The 22412-nt window shown below is 50.4% G+C and overlaps 2 protein-coding genes across 3 annotated transcripts in view; one reads left to right on the plus strand and one right to left on the minus strand.

The window, feature by feature from the left end:
* Window positions 1-327: 327 nt before the first annotated feature.
* Window positions 328-22412, minus strand: part of ITGAE (integrin subunit alpha E) — a 67721-nt gene continuing 45636 nt past the window's right edge. The window contains exons 21-31 of one of the 2 annotated variants that reach the window (XM_021067683.2): window positions 20360-20492; window positions 16835-16933; window positions 16280-16359; window positions 14963-15040; window positions 14428-14491; window positions 14238-14345; window positions 10539-10595; window positions 10150-10245; window positions 7860-7955; window positions 1888-1998; window positions 328-676 (exon numbers count right to left, since the gene is read on the minus strand). In XM_021067683.2, the coding sequence (XP_020923342.2) occupies window positions 581-676; window positions 1888-1998; window positions 7860-7955; window positions 10150-10245; window positions 10539-10595; window positions 14238-14345; window positions 14428-14491; window positions 14963-15040; window positions 16280-16359; window positions 16835-16933; window positions 20360-20492 (1018 nt within the window). In that variant the 3' untranslated portion in view covers window positions 328-580. The remainder of the gene's footprint in view (window positions 677-1887; window positions 1999-7859; window positions 7956-10149; window positions 10246-10538; window positions 10596-14237; window positions 14346-14427; window positions 14492-14962; window positions 15041-16279; window positions 16360-16834; window positions 16934-20359; window positions 20493-22412) is intronic. The other variant, XM_084985394.1, reaches the window with a different exon arrangement.
* Window positions 10778-13791, plus strand: HASPIN (histone H3 associated protein kinase). The gene has a single exon (XM_021067684.2). The coding sequence runs from the start codon at window positions 10801-10803 to the stop codon at window positions 13147-13149; it is 2349 nt and encodes a 782-aa protein (XP_020923343.2). The 5' UTR covers window positions 10778-10800; the 3' UTR covers window positions 13150-13791.

The raw sequence follows: 22412 nt of genomic DNA on the forward strand, positions 1-22412 counted from the left end.
GGCCTCCTCCTCTCCCTTCCCCTTCCTGTTTTGGTGACCTGTGTTTTTCTACTTTTTACATCTGTTCTGGCAGTGCTTTTGGGGGGGCCTCGTTTGAAGTAACAGGCCATATCTTGGGCTCTGAAACTGCTAGGCTAGGAACTGCTTTTGTCCACTGTCCCCCAAGCTGTACTTCATGGAACACCATTCTGGAAGGCGTTAATAGAAACAGCAGGAAAATAAACACTCTTAGACAAATAAGGTTGGGAAATGCTGTAGAGCCTCCTCCTGAGGGGAGAAAAAAGAAATCACAAAGTATGATACATTTACACACTAAAGGCACTGCTGTAAAGAAAACACTGTGACTTTATTTATTTAATACCAAATGCTCGCCAAGTTTCTTTTCTGAACTGATACACAGACACTTGGGGGACAACGCATGGTTAAAAAACAACATTCTACTAACAATCTGTTAGATCCTGCCCTCCATCATCCCAAAGGAAAAGCAGTCAGTACTTTTCCAAGCACTGCGCAGTAATCACCAAGTCTCTAGAAGCTCCAGGACTGTGGGTGACACTCTCCATGAATGAGAAGGCTGGTCCTAATTTTCTTCTTCCAGCAAACTGTCTGATTTCAGCTGGGACTGCCGCATGCTGTCCAAGTTCAGCTGTTGGTATTTTCTTTTAAAAAAGCCACACTGAAACGAAGGGAGAGAAGTCCAATTACAGGCCTAAACCATGCATCTGGTTCGGAAAACAACTTATCTGGTTGCTGCCAAAACGGCCTCTGTGCTCCTCCGCGTCTCTGCTTCCCGTGAATCTTCCGATACTCCCACCACCGAGAGACCCATCTTAAATCCTGCCTGTCCACAAGCCTCTCCCGTGCAAAGGCCCCAGTCAGAAGGGATTTTCCACCTTCTCTGAACCCCGGGGGCACGTCAACCCATTTGAACGTAATTCTGCAAAGTCCTCCAGTTTCCCTGGCCGTAGGATCTGCTCATGCAAAGGTGCTCCATCGACCAGGCTGAGGCTAGAAAGAGATCCAGTACAGCCTCCCGCCTCGAGAAGCCCACAGTCTAGTAGGAAAGGAAGCAGTTACAACACAGTGTGGCGACGGCCACTGGGAAGGGTTTCCAGAGGGGAGTTCAAAGGACTCGGGAATCTCTGGGCTGAGTGTGAAGGGAAGAGTGAGAGCAAGTCAAAGAGAAGGAAGGGGCGAGGGAGGTGGGTGTGGAGAGCCTCGCTGCAAGCACAGCACACAAACCGATTTCGTTTATCGTGCTGAGCAAAAAGCAACACTTAAGGCGTGGAGAGAGCAGAGGCCAGAGAATGGACGGTCTCGAACAGCAGCGAAAGAGTTTGACCCTTAAGATGGGAAGGCAGGGGAGTGCCCGTTGTGGCACAGCGGAAAGGACTCTGACTAGGAACCATGAGGTTGCGGGTCCCACCCCTGGCCTATGCTCTGTGGGTTAAGGATCCGGCATTGCCGTGAGCTGAGGTGTAGGTCACAGACGCAGCTCGGATGCTGTGTTGCTGTGGCTGTGGCATAGGCTGGCATCTTCAGCTCCAATGAGACCCCTAGCCTGGGAACCTCCATATGCTGCGCGTGTGGCCCCAAAAAGCAAAAAAATAAAACAAATAAATAAACAAAACGAGAAGGCCAGGGTTCCCTCTGTGGTGCAATGGGTTAAGAATCCTACTGCAGAGGCTTGGGTCACTGTAGCGCGGGTTCAATCCTCTGCCCTGCATTGTGGGTTAAAGGATCAAGTGCTGCCTCAACGGGTGCGTAGCTGAAGGAAGAGGGAACAGTGCCCGCAGGGCCAGGGCCGCTGCTCTAAGACAGGGGCTGGCTGTGCCAAGGAGGACTGTGCCCGACACCAGAGCCGTGAGGAAGGTGAGCGGAACCGACCTTGACTAGGATGGCTATAACCACGATCAAAACCAGAAGGCCCCCAACACTGCTTTGAATGATGAGAGACAAAGAATACACCTCCTCGTCTTTCAGGAAGATGACAGTGATCTGGAACAAAACAAAGAGACCACCCCATGAGTAAAGGCAAAATGATTAAAAACAAAACCCACGAAACAACTCCACATTATTTTAAGGAGCAAAATAAGAGAAGCTGGCAGCATTCGGTGTATTGATCGGGACGGAGGACAGTAAAGCAAAAAGTTAAAGATTTCCTGATGCAGCATCTAAAATTAGCTGATGAGATTCCTGGTTTCCGGTTCCACATGTAAGACATCTGGACGTCACCACGCCCTGCTAACAAGTAAACTGCCGAAGGGACTGAGAAAAAACAACAATTCTTTCTGGATCCCTAAGAGAGGGGCAGACAGACGCAAGGCAAACTGCTGCCCCCTTGAGGGAAGAGAGCGGAGGCCTTTACCGGCCCTGGGGGAGCAGAACCAGAACTGCCACGGAGGGGCCACCGGGGCGCAGCGCTGACAACCCTGCGGCTGACCCCAGGGAATGCCGTTGCTCCACGAGCCCGAGCAGGTTCCCACAGTAAACACTGCAGCAAATACCCTCGGTGCTTCCGGCAAGGGGGGGCGAACAGTTCGGAAAGAAGCCAGAGAACTCTGTTTATGACAAGGCCTGCCCTCGGGGGAAACAAGTTAACCACAGCCTCACCTGCTGGGCATGATCACAGCCTACCCGTCCCAGGGGAGGGAAGGACCCAACTCAAGCCCACTTTAGCCATCCTGTCCCCAGGAGGGGGTTGAAAAACACCTGAAAAACAGTGGTGATGTCCACAGCCCAGAGGCACAGGCTCCTTAAAAGACTGAGACCTAATCACGGAACACAGAACACCTCCCTCCTCGACATCTCACCCCATTAACCAAGGTCTATCTATAGCTGTACCTTTCAGGAGATCCCATCGAGGCACAGCGGAAACGAATCTGACCAGGAACCATGAGGCCGCGGGTTCGATCCCTGGCCTTGCTCAGTGGGTTAAAGATCTGGCGTTGCCATGAGCTGTGGTGTAGGTCGAGATGCGGCTTGGATCCCATGTGGCTGTGGCTGTGGCGTAGGCCGGCGGATGTAGCACTGATTAGACCCCAACCTGGGAACCTCCATATGCAGCAAGTGTGGCCCCAAAAAGCAAAAATAAAATAAAATAAAATAAAGCTGTACCTTTTACTTGGTACACCATGTCCAGCTATCCAGAAGAAGTTACCAGGCATACCAAAAAGGAAAAAAAACAAAACACAACAAAACAACCATGATTTGAAGAAACAGAGCAAGCATCACAGCCAGACAGGGCAAGCTTGTTGGAATGGGCAGTCCAGGAATGTAAGGTAACTATGGTGCATATGCTAGGGCTCTAATGAATAAAGCAGGCAGCACGCAAGAAAAGAGTCACGAATCCCAAGAAAGAACTAAAGAGAAATGCTAGATGAAAAAAACGCTGTAAAAGAAATGAAAAATGCCGTTGATGTGCTCATTAGTAGACTGAACATGGCTAAGGAAAGAATCTCTGAGCTCCATATAGCAATAGAATCCTTGAAAAGCAAAAAGAACCAAAACTGGGTGCTGGGGGGGACCAAAAAAACCAAAGCACAGTAAAATTATCTAATGACAGAAACTCTTTTTTTTTTTTTTGTCTTTCCTAGGGCCGCACCTACAGCACATGGAGGTTTCCAGCTAGGGGTCTAACTGGAGCTGTAGCCGCCAGCCTACACCAGAGCCATAGCAACCACAGCAACTCGGGATCCGAGCCACCTCTGCAACCTACACCACAGCTCATGGCAACGCTGGATCCTTAACCCACTGAGCAAGGCCAGGGATTGAACCCTCAACCTCATGGTTCCTAGTTAGATTCGTTAACCACTGAGCCATGACGGGAATTCTGACCAAAAATTTTTTTTTGTCTTTTTGCCATTTCTTGGGCCCCTCCCGTGGCATATGGAGGTTCCCAGGCTAGGGGTCGAATCGGAGCTGTAGCCACCGGCCTACGCCAGAGCCACAGCAACGCAGGATCCGAGCCGTGTCTGCAACCTACACCACAGCTCATGGCATCGCCGGATCCTTAACCCACTGAGCAAGGCCAGGGATTGAAACCTCAACCTCATGGTTCCTAGTTAGATTCGTTAACCACTGAGCCATGACGGGAATTCTGACCAAAAATTTTTTTTTGTCTTTTTGCCATTTCTTGGGCCCCTCCCGTGGCATATGGAGGTTCCCAGGCTAGGGGTCGAATCGGAGCTGTAGCCACCGGCCTACGCCAGAGCCACAGCAACGCAGGATCCGAGCCGTGTCTGCAACCTACACCACAGCTCATGGCATCGCCGGATCCTTAACCCACTGAGCAAGGGCAGGGATCGAATCCGCAACCTCATGGTTCCTAGTCGGATTCGTTAACCACTGCGCCACGACGGGAACTCCTGGCCAAAATTTTTTATACAAACTATTTTTGGTCTCTTTATCTAGAAGAGCTAAGTCTGTTAAGGAGTCTCTGACATTTTAACAGAGGATCCCAAGGAATTAAGGTCTCTAGGTTTTAAAGAATACTGAAAGACGCACAATCAAGACTTTATATCCAGCTACACCACAAGCTCACCACTTCAAAACGATGACCTATGTTAAATGATCTCTGAGACTCCTCCAACCCTGTCTGACAACTCATTGTGACCTTGCCTAACGATTGATGGGACATTTTTCCAACATGAAATAACACAAGAAAATGGTCTGCTCTTCACCAAACGAACATCAGAGACACGGTACGAAGTGCAAACGGCATCCACGTGCGCTACTGAAAAGCTCCTCCACTGGAAGCCACCCTGCACTGCTGTCCAAAAGCGCTCTCCATTCCGGGAGCCCAAGCGTCCTCTCCCTGACAGGGGTCAGCTGGAAAGCCCAGGGGCTGTGCTTCCCAAGTGAGACCCAGATACGGCCCTCCCAAGTTGAGGCCAGCACACAGACCAGGCCAGAACATGTTCCCAGGGCCTAAGTGGGGCCAGAGGGCCATCGAGACATCTGAGCCTGCCCCAAACTCTGAATCCCTTCCCGTAGCTGTCTAAGCACCACGGTCAAGGATGCTTTGGAGAGAATTACTGTACCAGGGGTAAGGCTGGACAAATTTACCCTTGAGGCCTCTTCCGATTAAGTTATAAATATAAACGCTTCCAAAGGTTGACCCCACCCCCAGGCACTACTGAAGTCACAGGCAGCTGAACTTAAGTTCTGAGCCTTGGGAATAGGGAGGGGGGGAGCAGAGCAATGGAGGGGGAGGAAGAACAGGAAGAGAGCTGGGGTTTCCTTTACGGAAGAGTGAAGTGGGGGTGGCGGGGGGTTGGGGTGGGGGGAGGACTTAAGTGCCTGGGGTTTATGAAGGTAATAAAAGGAAGACCCATGAGGACAGTGCTGTAACAGGCCAGATTTGAGTAGAAGAAATACTCCTATTTCTCCAAGCCTCTTCCCTTTCTCCTCTTCCAAACCCACAGGTTCCGAAAGTGCCCCAAAGCTGTCCCGGCAAACGTGCATGGAGCAGCAGGACACGGGATACCACTGCTTGCAGCAAACACTGATGGTGGCCTAGCAGCCATTCTCTTCTTTCAGATTTTGTTCAGGAATCATGACTGGTCTAAGCGGATCACAGCAAAACCATCCCGTTTTGACAGGGATGGACACGAGACCCAGTTCTCACTCATAAGGTGGAAGGAGACTGTCTGCTGGAACTTTTAGGAAACTGTTCCTCCTTGAAAAGGGAAAGCACATGAAGAAAAACTCCTTTTGCCTCTGACCTCTCGGCTTGCAGTTTTGCTGCAAACCACACGGGAAGTCCATTGGCTTGCCATTTTGTATTCTGCCATGTGCAAATACAGCACTGGGAGTTCCCCTTGTGGCGCAGCGGAAACGAATCCAACTAGGAACCATGAGGTTGAGGGTTCAATCCCTGGCCTTGCTCAGTGGGTTAAGGATCTGGCCATGAGCTGTGGTGTAGGTCACAGACGCGGCTCGGATCTGGTGTTGCTGTGGCTCTGGCGTAGACCAGCTGTAGCTCCGGCTGGGGCTGGACCCCTAGCCTGGGGACCTCTGTATGCCGCGGGTGCAGACCTAGAAAGACAAAAAAAAAAAGAAAGAAAGAAAATACAGCACTGGGAGAGGTGGCAATTTTGCCAGCCACAAGAGAAGGCATCACCAACAACACAGAGGGTACAGCACAAGATTCCAAGGGGCCAGGCCATTGACCCCGGTCTGCCTCCCTCACTAGATAAACAGCAGATGCCTCTGTGGCACATCAGCAGGAGTTTCCCCTTACTTACAGCTGAAATGCACTTAAAACTTTGCTTCAGGAAATGAATTTTTTAAAAGGAAAATAATCATGCTATAGAAATAAAACCATCAGTAAGTAAAAAGGGGAAATTTATACACAAACTAATTAAGAATGAGCATATAAGGAACTATTAACATGGAGCTCCTGTCGTGGCTCAGCAGGTTAAGAATCTTAGACTAGTATCCACGAAGATGCGGTCTGATCCCTGGCCTTGCTCCGTGCTTAAGGATCCGGCACGGCTGTGAGCTGTGGTGTAGGTTGAAGACACAGCTCGGATCTAGCATGGCTGTGGCTGTGGTGCAGGCCAGCAGCCGCAGCTCCAATTCGACCCCTAGCCTGGGAACTTCCAATGCTATCCCTGGCATGGCTAAACAACTGTGCCTTTCTCCTCGTCCAGGGAGGAAATCAGAGGACCTAATGTTTAGCAATCCAGCCTCACCCTCTTAACATTCCCTCAGATACTGAATCATGCCTAATTGAGGAGCTCGCGTCTCCGATGACAGCGGCACATCGAGGTGAGCGTGAACAAGAATGACAACCCAGGGCGGCACACGCGGTATTCAGCCCGTGGATCATGAAGGTCAGAATGACCTGAGGTCATACTTCTGCAAAATGAATCCAAGGGTTCTAGCACTCAATCTAAGACTTACAAAAGAATTATGCATTCCAGGAGCTCCCGTCGTGGCACAGCGGAAGTGAATCTGACTAGGAACCATGAAGGCGTGGGTTCGATCCCTGGCCTTGCTCAGTGGGTTAAGGACCCAGCGTTGCCGTGGGCTGTGGTGTAGGTCAAAGATGCAGCTGAGATCTAGCATTGCTATAGCTGTGGTGTAGGCTGGCGACTATAGCTCCAATTAGACTCCTAGACTAGGAATCTCCATATGCTGCAAGTGCAGCCCTAAAAAAAAGCGAAAAAAAAAAAAAAAAAAAAAAAAAGATTTACGCCTTCCTGAGTACTGTAACCGTGCTACATCATAACTAAACACTGATGCCACACATGAAGAGTTAATATATGTATAAAAAAATTCTCACTTAGGAAATGAAAAAAATACATATTTTCAAATCAAAGTATATATATCTGTTGATTCCAGCCTAGTTATTTCAACTGAGACTTCCTTAGCTTAGGCCTTTTATTCAGGTGCCTCATTTCAGAGACAGAAGAACTGAGGCAGCAGCTGAGTAACTCAAGGTCACAGAGGCAGTTGGTGACAAAGTCAAGATCAGAAGTGATGACTGGAGTCCCTGTCATGGCTCAGCCAGTTAAGAATGTGACTATTATTCATGAGGATGTGGGTTCGATCCCTGGCCTCGCTCAGTGTAACATCCGGCACTGCCTTGAGCTGCAGTGTAGGCTGCCGATGCTGCTCAGATCCTGAGTTGCTGTGGCTGTGGTATAGACCGGCAGCTGCAGGTCCAATTTGACCCCTAGCCTGGGAACTTCCATATGCCAAAGGTGCAGCCCTAAAAAGAAAAAAGAAAAAAAGACGTGATAAGACTGAAACAGGAAGACAGCAAGAGCCAAGTGCCTGTACAGGGCCTCCAAAGCCAGGCTGTTTTCCCAGGACACCACCCAGAAAATAAGACAACAGCCAGGGATTACCTTAGTTTTGTGGTTCTCTGCATTCAGCCCCTCATATAGAGACTTGTTGAAAGATATTTCACCAAGGATCGCCAACTCAGTCACATCTCTTCGAAACTATAAGATGGGTTTAGAAAGAAAACGAAACATATTTTAGACACAGGAAAACTATTTTTGGATGGCACTCACCATCCTTCTTTTCAACGTGTTCCTTCTCCAGTATTCCTTCAGCTGATTAACTGCCTCAGGAACCACAAAGCTACCCAAGCAAGAAACCTACGGTTACACCTCAGCGTCTTCTCCCTTACCCTTTACTGCGTACTCCACCATGTGCCCCAAGTCAGTTCCTGACGATTCTCTTTTTTCAGGCTTTCTTGCACCTGTTCCTTTTTCTCCATCCTCATTGCTACTTTTTTGGTTCAGATCTCATCATTCTCACCTGGATCACTGCATGATGTTAAACTAGACTTTAGTCCCCACTTTTTTTTTTTTTTTTTTTTTGCCGTTCCTTGGGCTGCTCCCGCAGCATATGGAGGTTCCCAGGCTAGGGGTCGAATCGGAGCTGTAGCCACCGGCCTACGCCAGAGCCACAGCAACTCGGGATCCGAGCCGCGTCTGCGACCCACACCACAGCTCACGGTAATGCCAGATCCTTAACCCACTGAGCAAGGCCAGGAATCGAACCCACAACCTCATGGTTCCTAGTCAGATTCGTTAAACACTGTGCCACAACGGGAACTCCAGTCCCCACTTTTTTTTTTTTTTGTCTTTCTTTTTGGCCACCCCATGGCAAATGGAGTTCCAAGGCCAGGGATCAGATCCAACCCACAGCTGTGACCTATACCACAGCTGAGGCAGGTCCAGATCCTTTAACCCACTGAGTGAGGCCAGGGATCAAACCCATGTCCTGGTGCTGCAGAGACGCCACCAATCCCATTGTGCCAAAGTGGGAACTCCTAGTTCCTACTTTGTTTTGTTTCATTTTCTTTTTTGTTTTGTAAGGGCTGCACCTGTGGCATATGGAAGTTCCCAGGCCAGGGGTCTGAGCTAGGGGTCTGGGCTAGGCTAGGAAGTTCCCAGGCTACATCACAGCCACAATGCCAGATCAGAGCTGTGTCTGCGACCTACACCACAGCTCACTGCAACTCCGGAGCCATAACCCATGGAGCAAGGCCAGGGATCGAAACTGTGTTCTCATGGATACTAGTCAGGTTCATTACTACTGACCCACAAAGGGAACTCCTCCTAATTCCTACTTTTGAATGAGTGATCTGAGAAGGCCTCTCTAAAAAAATAACCTGAGATAAATATAAGAAGAAACCACACACATTAAGATCTGGGAGAAGAGCAGTGCTGTGCAATAGGAACAGCAAGTAAAAAGGTCCTGTGGTCAGAACAATACTGGCAAGCTGGAGTAGAAACAGCAGGGAAGAGGTGAGTACTAGAAGGTGAAGTTGAAGAAGCAAGCAGAGACCAGATCATAGGATGCCTTGCAGGCCACTGAAAAAGCACAAATTTTAGTTTCAGTGTATTCAAATTTTTTTTATTTATTTATTTTTTTAAAGCAGATGACACGGAGTTCCATTTTGGCTCAGTGGTAATGAACCCGACTAGTATCCATGAGGACGAGGGTTCAATCCCTGGCCTTGCTCAGTGTTAAGGATCTGGCTTTGCCATGAGCTGTGGTGTAGGATGAAGACACAGCTCGGATCCTGCATTGCTGTGGCTGTGGCGTAGGCCTGCAGCTATAGCTCTGATTTGACCCCTAGCCTGGGAACTTCCATATGCCCTGGGTGCAGCCCTAAAAAAGCAAAAAATCCCAAAACACAAAACCCAAAAAACAAAACACCAGAAATGACTGGAACAACATTTCCTTTTAAGAGATAGCTGTTATGTGAAGACCGTATGTAGAGGGCGTCGCAAAAGCAGAGGCAAGAAGTGCAGAGAGAAGGTTACGCCAATAAACCCAAGCAAGAGGCAGTGGCCTGAGCTACAACAGCAGCAGTGGAGATGGGGAGAAGGAAGGGATGTAGAATATATTTGGGAGAAGTGGAGGGGATAGAAAGACAGAGTTTGCTGCTGGAACAGATTTGGGGATGAAGAAAGGGAAGAGTTGCATGTAATTCCTAGAAAACCTAGTAAGTAACCTGGGTAAGTTACCCTGTAAGTTACACCGAGTAAGTGGGTAAGGAACAGGTTAGGACAGCAGCAGGTGGTTCAAGAGACCTGTTTGGGACATGTTATATTTGGAAAGGCTATCCTTCCTAAGGAAGAATCCCATGAAACAGCAGGACAGTCAAATCTGAAGTACCTGCTCTGATTGACTTAAGGAGAGCTCTGCGGACACGGTTACATTTTCTTTATCCGAAGTGATGTCACAGCTCACTGAATGCCATTCTTCCACACGCTGGAAGAAGATGGATGTTAGCACAACCCCTCCACGGCTGAAAAAGCCAGGAATTTTAGCACTCGGCACACACAACACCTCAAGGGCCCAGAATAGAGAACGTGAGCAGTTTCTGCGCTCACTTGCCTCTAGCAAAGCCGCAACCCTGGCGAACGTGACCCGGTGAAGAGGCTAAGGAGCGCCCCCCGCCTGTGCTTTCAGGGGAAACCTCGGAAAAGTACTATCAGGGCGTCTCACGTCACCGGCTTCAGACCCTCCTCCCTCTCTGGGCCCCTGGGGACGGCTGCACTCACCTCAACCGGATTGCTGCCACAAGCGGGTTCCTGTTTCTGCGTGCACACAGTGTCGGCCTGAAACGAGAGCAGTGCCCGCAGCCCAATGAAAAAGACAAATCGCCATAGTTGGCCGCCCTATCCCACTTCCGGCGAGACCGTCGTGTTGCGCAGGCGCACGGTCGGGCGCTAGGACCCGGCGGGCCGGCCGGCCCGCGGGCGCGTCTGCGTCTCGAGGAAGTCTCGCGGTGTTTGCATTTGAACTGCCTGGCGGGTGCCGGCCATGGCGGCGTCACTCCCGCGACCCGGGAGTCAGCTCTTCCGAACGTATGGGGCTGCCCGCGGCGGGGGGCCGCGGCGGCGGCCGGGCCAGGCAGCCGTGCAGTGGTTCCCGCCGCAAGACCGGAAGCGTTTCTTCAGCAGCAGCAGCAGCGACGCCAGCGGCGGCGGCCCCTCGCAGTCCGTCTCCTCCGACGATCCTGACGACCCCGACTTCCCCAGCAGCCCGGTGGGTCAGCGGCGGAAGCGCGCTGGCGGCCGACTGTCCAGGAACCGCCCGAGTCTGAACGCGACCCCGAGACGCCTGAGGCTGCGAGCGCGGTACCCTCAGAAGTGCAGCACCCCCTGCGGCCCGCTCGGACCGCCGCCCTTCCCCAACCGCAACCCGGGCCGCCTGAGCCCGGACCTCAGCGTGTGCAGGCAGCCCAGGGACGGCGGCGAGCTGGGCACCAGTGCGTCCCTGTTTAGCTCTCCGGCCTCTCCCGGCCCCGGGTTCCCTGCGCCAGGAGACAGCATCGGTACCGACCCTCCTGCCTCTCTCCATGCAGCCTCTGAAGCTCCGAGCGGCTTCCACCTCCCAGGAACCTCCCTGGACCGGCCACCTCTCCCCTGCTCCCAGGAGGCGGCGACAGCAGGAAGCAGGCTCACCAGGTTGGCCCACCAAGCCCATGCCAGCCTCAGGTCAGCTCTCTTTAGCCTTTTGGACCCAGGAGATCTTGAGCATTCTGAGCTTGGGGCAGATGGGAAGAGTATGAGGGAATCCTGCTGTGAAAGGGAACTGGTGGGGAATAGGCTGGACAGTCCAGGTTTATCAAGCATGGGTAAGAAGAGGGCCACAGGCCAGGACTCTTGTCAAGAGCTCGGGTCTCAAGGAACTATCCAGGTAGAATACCAGGGGGCCCGCAGGTGCAAGGGCGGTATTATACCTGCGAAAATCAACCGGCCTGAAAGAAGTGGACCAAGCCGGAAAAGGAAGCATCAGGAGACAGCAGAAACCTCCCTCCTTCATCACCACCAGTTTAAAAAAGGCCAAAAGATGGAAGAAGATTCATTTGTCACCCAGGAGCTGACTCATTCACAGAACACCTGCTCTTGGACCAAATCCAGGGCTTCCTTCAGTTTCCACAAGAAGAAGATTGTTGTGACTGCTGTGTCGAACGTGTGTAGCAGCTACACCGTTGCCAGTTCCCTCTCTCAGTCCCTCATGTCAGAACATTCAAACCCTCCTGTCACGAACAGAACAAACAGTGCTCTGTCCCCTTGGCACTCCTCCTCCATGTATTTGCTCACCCCCTTAAAGTCACTACATGTCACAGACAAAAAGGCCTCTGATGCAGAAAAGGTTTATGGGGAATGCAGTCAGGAGGGCCCTGTCCCCTTCAGCTACTGCCTTTCCGAAGAAAAACTGGAATGCTGTGAGAAGATTGGGGAAGGGGTGTTCGGCGAAGTGTTTCAAACAATTGCTGACCACACACCAGTGGCCCTGAAAATCATTGCTATTGAGGGACCCGACTTAGTCAATGGAGTTCATCAGAAAACTTTCGAGGAAATCCTGCCGGAGATCATCATCTCCAAAGAGCTAAGCCTCTTGTCTGCTGAGGGATGTCATCGCACCAACGGCTTTATCGGGCTGAACTCGGTGCGCTGCGTTCAAGGATCTTACCCTCCCTTGCTCCTCCAAGCCTGGGATCGCTACAACTCAACGAAAGGGTCTGCAAACGACCGGCCTGACTTTTTTGAGGAAGACCAGCTCTTCATCGTGCTGGAATTTGAGTTTGGCGGGATCGATCTCGAGCAAATGAGTTCGAAGCTGAACTCCATTGCCACCGCCAAGAGCATCCTGCACCAGATCACCGCCTCCCTCGCCGTGGCAGAGGCCTCGCTGCACTTCGAGCACCGCGACTTGCACTGGGGAAATGTGCTCTTGAAGAAAACCAGCCTCAAAGAGCTCCACTACACCCTCCACGGGAAGACGTACCCCATCGCCTCCCGCGGGCTGCAGGTCAACATCATCGACTACACCCTGTCTCGCCTGGAGCGGGACGGGATCGTGGTTTTCTGTGACATCTCCATGGACGAGGACCTGTTCACTGGAGAAGGTGACTACCAGTTCGAAATCTACAGGCTGATGAGGAAGGAGAACAACAACTGCTGGGGCGACTATCACCCTTACAACAACGTGCTCTGGCTGCACTACCTCACGGATAAGATTCTGAAACAGATGACCTTCAAGACCAAATGTAACACCCCCACCTTGAAGCGAACAAGGAAGAAGATCCAGCATTTCCATGAGACCATGCTGACCTTCCGCTCTGCCACCGACCTGCTCTGCCAGCACAGTCTCTTTAAGTGAGCGGGGGCGGGGGGCGCCCCCCAACCCCAGCAGAGGGCTCGGGGCGGGAAGCCCCTGCTGCCGTTCTTAACCTCTAGCCCCAGAACAGGGTGGGATTCCCATGCGTAACAGGTGTCCAAGCAGCTTTTCAAACAAGAATTTTGCTTCCCAGTGGAAACTGAAATGTTTGTTAACATGTTTAAACTTAAAAATTATTCTTAAAAAATAAACTATACCGGAGCATAAATGTTTACAGCTGAAAGGCCCTCTTGCTAACTGTCAGCAGACTCCATTCTGTAAATTCCTTCCCACCTTTTCCTTTTTGAGCCTTGATACTTTATAGAGACTGAGCAGGGGGAGAAAAATCAGGAAAGCCCAAAGCCTCAGCTGTCGCAGTGATCAGATCTGGTGGCTGTAGGTGTCAGAAGGCTGGCTTTGGGAACCTCACTGCAGATGAGGAGTCACCTGCGAGCAAAGCGCCTGTAGCAAAGCAGAGATGGAGGCAGACAGTCTGGAAGGCAAGAGGAAAGGAAGATGGTAGACACTTTATAGGGAGAAGTGTGAGAAATGCCACCTGTTTATCAAGCTCACTTGCCAACCTCAAAGAAAAGCAGAAGTCATTGATTTTCAAAGGGAAAATAAATGACTCCATGGCTACTAAAAGGTTTGAATTTTTGCTTATTTCTTCATCAAGGGAAGAAAAACAAATGTCGCGTTAAGGGCCGAGTGGTTAATATTCCTTGTGAACCTGACTTTGGTAATTTACTCCTAATGTCTTCCCAGGTTAACTAACCTTTTCTTCTTTCTTTTTCGCCTTGTAGGGCTGCACCCTCGGCATATGGGAATCCCCAGGTTAGGGGTCAAATCACTGGTGCTGCAGTTGCCAACCCTTGTCACAGCCACCACAGTGCCAGATCCAATGCCGGATCCTTAACCTTCTGAGTGAGGCCAGGGATCAAACCCACATCGTCATGGATACTAGCTGGGTTCGTTACCACTAAGCTACAGCAGGAACTCCTCTGCTCGTTTTCTAGAGCTCTAGTTTTTATACCTTTGAGAATCCACAGTCACTCTGCGGAGCTGTGGTCCTAATACAACCTCTTAAGTACCTGAGTCTTGGTCAGGTTCTTCACTCTTATGAGCTGGAAACCTTGCAATTTAACCGGAACACAAATTTGCAGCTGGAACTTAGCTCCAAAAGGGTTCTCCCCATATATCTGCAAAACAAAATCAGAGTGGGAGTCATGCCTGGCGTTGCTTTGCCGCCTGGGGCTTTGCCATGACCAGCGCAGCACTTACGTCAAAGAGGAACTCTCTGTGGTAGGAAAGCGCCTGGCTGGTGTTCAGGTACATCACTGATGGTCTGCATTTGAGAGGACACGGATTAGCCTCAAGGCCTCTTTCTCAGTTTAAATACACCTCAGTGCTACCACGTAGACACACTAGGACAGAGCGCCCCGATCCTTAAGAGGGATCAGAGCAAGTGGTGGTAGGGCAGCTGGGCTCAGGTTAGAATATCTCCATTCTGTATATTTGGGCTGGTTCTGTCTCTAATTATCATTCCTCGGAGTGGCCTTACTTTTTCCCTTCCTTTCTTCCCAACCCCACAGCCCCCCTCTTCCCTCCTTGGCATCACATTAGTGCCCCCCTTGGATTACAATCCTGGGCTTCCTAGGACCCAGCTATCAGCGCCCTAGAGATTGGTGGGAGCCGGGGTTCTCAGCAGCCTCCTCTCAGGGAAGGACAAGGCCAATCCACCCTGACCACCAGTTCTGCCCATGAGGGAGAACACCTGACACTTTCCCTCAGGTGTGGGCCCCTTGGAAGTACCTACTTGGGAAGAACCGCAATGAAGGCATGCTTGAACCAAAGGCTGTGGGTCTTACTGACCGAAGACCGATTTTCATTGTAACTAGGAAAGAAGAAGGTCAGTTTATTGCACACCTGCTTTGTGCAGCTGGTTGCTCTTATCTTGGCTTCCCAGGATCACTGGGGGTCAGATAAGAAAGGACTCTTGGGAAAGTTCCCGTTGTGGCTCAGTGGTAATGAACCCGATTAGTATCCATGAGGATGCAGGTTCGATCCATGGCCTCAATCAGTGGGTTAAGAATCCAGCGTTGCCCTGAGCTATGGTGTAGGTCACAGATGGAGCTTGGATCTCTAGTTGCCGTGGCTGTGGCACAGGCCAGCAACTGCAGCTCCAACATGACCCCTAGCCTGGGAACTTCCGTATGCCGCAAGTACGGCCTTAAAAACAGCAACAAAAAAAAGACTCTTGGAGATAAGCAACTGGAGTGCAGAAAGACTCACTAGAAGACCATTCTTGGAGAAACAGTGATTTTAAGAGGGTTTCTCAATCCTGACATTTTGGGCCAAATAAGTCTTTGTGAGAGGCCGTCCTGTATATTGTAGGATATTTAGCAAAATCCCAGGCCTCTACCTACTAGATGCCAATAGCATCCCCCAAGTCATCCCAGTTAAAAATGTCTTCAGGCATTGCCCCTCCGGGCAGAATCACCCCCATTTGGGAACTCCCAACATCATACCCCACCCTACCACAAACATAGAGGTTTTGCAGATGACAGGGCTTCTCTGAAGTTAAATCCATCAAATTAGAGCTCCTGTCCAGGGCTCATTCTATCAGACTATAGTATGGTTTTACTTTGTGAGTCAATGAAAGAACATTTTAAGTATCTTTGATAACAAGAAGCAAAAGCCAGGTCGATGCAAGGACACAGGTGCCTCCTCTGGCCTCACTGAGGTTGCCCTTCTTCCTGGGTAGTGAGGGAACCGTGGTTTTTTTTGTTTTTTTTTTGTTTTTGTTTTTTTTTTGTCTTTTTGCGTTTTCTATGGCCGCTCCCGCAGCATATGGAGGTTCCCAGGCTAGGGGTTGAATCGGAGCTGTTGCTGCCGGCCTACGCCAGAGCCACAGCAACGTGGGATCCGAGCCGCGTCTGCAACCTACATCACAGCTCACGGCAACGCTGGATCCTCAACCCACTGAGCAAGGCCAGGGATCGAACCCGCAACCTCATGGTTCCTAGTTGGATTCGTTAACCACTGAGCCATGACGGGAGCTCTGGGAGCCATGGCTCTTATGTGTGCATGTGGGAGATAGTCTGGGTCTCCCTGTGACCCAGGCATTACTCACTTGGTGATGCTGACACTGATATTGGCTGTCCTATCTGGAAAGGCACTCTCCTCCAGCTGCCAGACTAATGAAAACATTGCCTATTAAAAAAAAAAAAAAAAAAAAAAAAAAGTCACTCGATTCCCCTTTATGCCACCCACAACCCAAACTGCTTCCTACTAACTAAACAGGCAGACTTCCTACTCCTCACGTGTTTGTAGCACAACATGCTTCGAGGTCCGTTATTCCACGTGAGCCTCACACTGTCAGGATGGAGTGAGCAGGGCAGGCAGCATTATTGCCCCTTTACCGCTGAGGAAACCACTTCAGAGACGCCCCACAGCACAGAGCTCCTCAGTGGCCAATCGGGGCCTCACCTCAGCGCGGGGCTGAGGCTCCTTCCACACCACCCCCAGCTTAACCCCCTCCCCACCGCTCCCCGTTACAGCCCTGCTGTGGGTGGATGGTACATAAAGGGAAGCATGGAGACTGCAGCCGAGAGTCTAAGGAGACGGGGAAGAAGAAGACCCCACCCCCAGGCTGGTGAGAAGAGTCAACCAATCAAAACAGACTCACAGATGACCTTTTGAGTATGGGGTGACCGATCGCGCAGTTCATGACCAGGACAGAAGCCTCTGGCTTAGGGTCATCACACTGAATGTTCGGAGAAGGAGGCTGTTAACACAAGACATTGTTTTCAGTCTTTTTTTGTTTTGTTTTGTTTTGTTGTCTTTTTAGGGCCACACATACGGCATATGGAGGTTCTGGGGTAGGGGTTGAATTGGAGCTACAGCTGCTAGCCTACACCACAGCTCATGGCAATGCTGGATCCCTAACCCAGGAGTGAGGCCAGGGATGGAACCAGAAACCTCATGGTAACTAGTAGGATTCATTTCCACTGTGCCAAAATGGGAGCTCCAAAAAAGACACCTGTTTTAAATTTTTTATTTTATGGCCACACCCACAGCACATGGAAGTTCCCAGGCCAGGGACTGAATCGGAGCTGCAGCTGTGGCAATGCCAGGCCAGGTTTTGAACCTGTGCTTCCTTAGCAACCCGAGCCACTGCAGTCAGATTCCTAACCCACTGTGCCACAACAGGAACTCCCAAAAAACACTGTTTTTTTGTTTGTTTGTTTGTCTTGGTCTTATTGTCTTTTTAGGGCCACATCCACGCATATGGAGGTTCCCAGGCTGGGGTCTAATTGGAGCTACAGCTGCCGTCTGGCACCACAACCACAACAACGCCAGATCCGAGCCTCGTCTTCGACCTACACCACAGCTCACGGCAACGCCAGATCCTTAACTCACTGAGCAAGGCCAGGGATCAAATCCACAACCTCATGGTTTCTAGTCGGATTCGTTAGCCACTGAGCCACGATGGGAACTCCTGAAGACATTGTTTTTACAAAGCAAATAATGGAGATGTTTCCTCACAGTAATTCAACAAGCCAGACACCCTGCCAGGAGCTGGGGACACAAATAAATCAGACTTTGTCCTCGTCTGCCTCAAAGCCAGGCAGAAGGGCTCTCATACTGGGTGGACTGAGGAATTTACATGCAAGGCCTCAGGAGGGGTTGGTTCTGTGGGAGCGGTACAGAGAAAAGCAGCAGAGAAAGATGAAGTCCAGCCCGGACGGATCTTCACGTCTTCCTGGGGAAGGAGACCTTGGGACCGCCACTTGGATCAATGCGACTTTCACGTGCCGCAATGGACTGGAAGGCCAGCATGAGCTCAAGCACTGGCTTTTTCAGCCATGGTGCCTCCGCTGGACCACTGAATACAGGAAACAATTTGAGTGACTACTGTTTTCTAAATTCTCCAAGCATGGTGCATCTAGTTCCATTCTGGGTGCTTAGGAGACCCTGATATTCTTTTCACGTGATGGGTGCTGTCCGAGCCCAAAGAGCCTCAGACCACCAGGGACAAGCCCGTAGTGTGACAAAGCCGGGTTTGTGGACTCACTGCAATGAGGAAACCTGCACGGTGGTGGATCTCACTAAACAGTGGAAAAGACAGTTATTCAAGGAGTTTGGGGAAAGATGGGGTCCAGAGGAAACGGAAACAAAGCAGTGTCTTGATAGGCTCTGTGTTAAAGGGCCACTCAGCACCAGGTCTGGACTGCAGGCACCCAGTTCCTTGGAGACTAAGTTAAAGTGAATGTGAAAAGTTGTGTCCGGGAGTTTCCACTGTGGCACAAAGGGATCAATGGTGTCTTGGGAACTGGGACATGGGTTCAATCCTTGGCCTGGCACAGTGGGTTAGGGATCCGGCATTGCCGCAGCTGCAGCTTAGGCTGAAACTGTGGCCCAGATCTGATCCTGGGCCTGGGAACTCCATATGGCACGGGGTGGCCAAAAAAACCAGATAGACAGATAGAAAGAAAAGAAAAAAGAAAAAAAAAAGTAGTGTCCAGAAAAACTTTATCTGAAGTTCTGGGCCTCAGATGGAAATTGAGACTGCTTCTCTTGGTCGCAGTGGCTTAGATTCTCCAGGCAAGAGTAAGATGATTTCTTAATTATAGATATGACTGCAAACAGCAAAGTTTCTGCCTGGCTGTGATTTCAGAGAACACAATTTCTTAATGTTACAATACTTTATAGCTGCAGGGGGTCATTGGGAGAGATACTACTTCCTAGTATCTTGCAACTGGCTTTGAGTCTGTTCCCAGGGTGATAAAAGGCCAGGCCAACTTTTGCTTTCCAGTACAAGCTAATTTATTAGAGATTATTTCCGTCTCAGAACCCTTGTTAAGGAGTTCCCTTCATGGCTCAGTGGTTAACAAACCCAACTAGGATCTATGAGGATGCAAGTTTGATCCCTGGCCTCGCTCAGTGGGTTAAGGATCCTGCAGTACTGTGAGCTGTGGTATAGGTCGCAGACTCAGCTTGGATCCCAGGTTGCTGTGGCTGTGGCGTAGACTGGCAGCTACAGCTCCTATTGGACCCCTAGCCTAGGAACCTCCATACACCATGGGTGTGGCCCTAAAATGGCATTAAAAAAAAAAAAAAGAGGATTTCCTGTTGTGGCTCAGTGGTTAATGAATCTGACTAGAACCATGAAGTTGTGGGTTCGATCCCTGGCCTCGCTCAGTGGGTTAAGGATCCGGCATTGCCGTTGCCGTGAGCTGTGGTGTAGGTTGCAGATGCGGCTCGGATCCCGCGTTGCTGTGGCCCTGGTGTAGGCTGGTGGCTACAGCTCCAATTAGACCCCCTAGCCTGGGAGCCTCCATATGCCATGGGAGTGGCCCAAGAAATGGCAAAAAGACAAAAAAAAAAAAAAAAAAAAGAACCCTGGTTAAGAAAGACTGCAGGCAGGAGTTCCCGTCGTGGCGCAGTGGTTAACGAATCCGACTAGGAACCATGAGGTTGCGGGTTCGGTCCCTGCCCTTGCTCAGTGGGTTAAGGATCCGGCGTTGCCGTGAGCTGTGGTGTAGGTTGCAGTCGAGGCTCGGATCCCGCGTTGCTGTGTGGCTCTGGTGTAGGCCGGTGGCTACAGCTCCGATTCGACCCCTAGCCTGGGAACCTCCATATGCCGCGGGAGCGGCCCAAGAAATAGCAACAACAACAACAACAAAAAGACAAAAGACAAAAGACAAAAAAAAAAAAAAAAAAAAGAAAGACTGCAGGCAGAAGGAGTGATGGGGCAGCAAAATAATACCATTGAAGCAGATTTTTAAAGCTCACACCTGAGGCATATAGAGGTTCCCAGGCTAGGGGTCCAGTCAGACACAGCCACAGCAACAGCAACCCCAGATCCAAGCCGCATCTGTGACCTACACCACAGCTCATGGCAATGCCGGATCCCAACCCACTGAGCAAGGCCAGGGATCGAACCTGCAACCTCATGGTTTCTAGTCAAATTCATTAACCACTGCGCCACGACGGGAACACCCCATTGAAGGTTTTTTGAGGCAGAGAATGACATGATTGGATTCACGGCATAGAGTTGGGTTGGAGGGGATTTGTCTAGTAAATAACCAGGTATTGCATGAGCCAGGATGAGGCTGGAGGCAGAGGTAGGAGGTTGCCATAACAAAGCATGTATGCAGGAGAGAAAAGCCATGAGGCAGCCTGATTGCAAAACTGCTGTCACAGTTACCTTTTGTATCCTCTTAAACTGCAGGTTTCTGGGGTAATTCAAAGCCATGCTTGTCATGTAGGAATCCTCCCCAGAGTTAGTCAGGCTGATGTTCATGGTCAGCTCCTTCGTGAGACCCACCACCAGCGCCCGCCTGCACAGGGTAGGCAAACAGATAACTGTTACTTACCAGTCTATTGAATCTCAAAAACCTTAGTGCAATACGGCAGCGCCTTCTTAACCAACTCCTTAGATAAACTGCCTAAAGGATGCATTTAGCCTAGATTTTCCTCTCCGCAACAGAAGCAAACCCCTGGACTGCCATACCCTGTGTGACACGACCATTTATTTAGCACGAAATGCTTTACACACTCAGTGAATCCTTGTAAAACCCTATGAAATAGTATGTTTACTCTCCATTCTATAAAGAAGGAACAGAAGCCCAGGGAGGCTAACTAACTTGCCCGAGGTCTAACAGCCTTAACAGGGAGCTGGGAGGACTCCTCTTTCTACCAGCAACTCAACTGTGACGCTCGGCACACTTCGTCCATGTCATACATATTGATGGAGGACCCTGTGCCAGACAGGCTGCTCAACAAGGAGAGACAGCACACGGGACACAGACGCTGCCCTTGCCTCTGGTCAAGGTTGCCTCTTGATCTCAACCTTCCCACCCACAAAATCATCCCAGCCCATCCAATTTAGAGGCTGTGAGGTTGGAGTTCCTGTCGTGGTGCAGTGGTTAACGAATCTGACTAGAAACCATGAGGTTGCGGGTTTGATCCCTGGCCTTGCTCAGTGGGTTAAGGATCCGGCGTGGCCATAAGCTGTGGTGTAGGTCGCAGATGCAGCTCAGATCCCAAGTTGCTGTGGCTCTGGCATAGGCCGGTGGCTACAGCTCCGATTCAACCCCTAGTCTGGGAACCTCCATATGCTGCGGGAGAGGCCCTAGAAAAGGCAAAAAAAAGACCAAAAATAAATAAATAAATAAATAAAGGCTGTGGTTTAGAAGTTCCCTGGTGGTGCAGCAGGTTAAGGATCCAGCATTGTCACTGCTGTGGCTCAAGTCACTGTTCTCTCGCAGATCCAATCCCTGGCCTGGGAACTTCTGCCAGCCTTGGGCGAGGCCATAAATAAATAAATAAATAAATAAAACATCTGTTCAGCCTGGAGAAAAGAAGACTTGGGGACATGTGCGGGCACTTCCTTCAATCGCTGGAGAACAGAACCACTCCTAGCAATTGACACCTACTGGGAAACATTTTAACAATACAAAGAAAACTTTCTAAAAAGCCCAAAAGGTTCAAAAATAGAATGGTCAAGAGTTCCTGTTGTGGCTCAGTGGTTAGCGAATACGACTAGAAACCATGAGATTGTGGGTTCAATCCCTGGCCTTGCTCAGTGGGTTGCCATGAGCTGTGGTATAGGTTGCAGACGAGGCTTAGATCTGGCATTGCTGTGTCTGTGGTGTTGACTGGCGGCTACAGCTCCAATTAGACCTGTAGCCTGGGGACCTCCATATGCTGCAGGGGCATCCCTAGAAAAGGCAAAAAGACAAAAAAAAAAAAAAAGAATGGGCAGCTCTGGGGAGTAATGTGACATGTGTTTTGTTGTGGTTTTTTTTTTTCATACTTGCAGCCTGCAGAAGCTCCTGGGCCAGGGATTGAACTCTCGGCAGAGCAGTGACCCAAGCCACTGCAGTGACAATGCTGGGTCCTTAACCCACTAAGCCACCAGGGAACTCCATGTGTTGTTCTTTTTATCACAGCGGAGAAGAGGACAGACTGATTGGAGGGTGAGAAGGGGCAGAGACAGAGCCTCGTAGGGACCAATCTGAGGACGACAGGTGCCTGAGGTGGACACTAGAAGTAGGAATGGGGCAAGGGGAGAAACCAGAGGTGATGAGTCTGTACTTGCAAGCAGAACAAAAGGAGAGTGTTTTTATGTCCTGCGTTTTTTTTTTTTTTTCTTTTTTTGTCTTTTTGCCTTTTCTAGTGCCACTTCCTCAGCATATGGAGGTTCCCAGGCTAGGGGTCGAATCGGAGCTGTAGCCGCCGGCCTACGCCACAGCCAC

This window comes from Sus scrofa, chromosome 12, assembly GCF_054392235.1.
Source record: "Sus scrofa isolate SSC_HxYL_T2T_F1_AM1 chromosome 12, Sscrofa_HxYL_maternal_Yorkshire_Landrace_v2.0, whole genome shotgun sequence".
NCBI lineage: Eukaryota > Metazoa > Chordata > Mammalia > Artiodactyla > Suidae > Sus > Sus scrofa.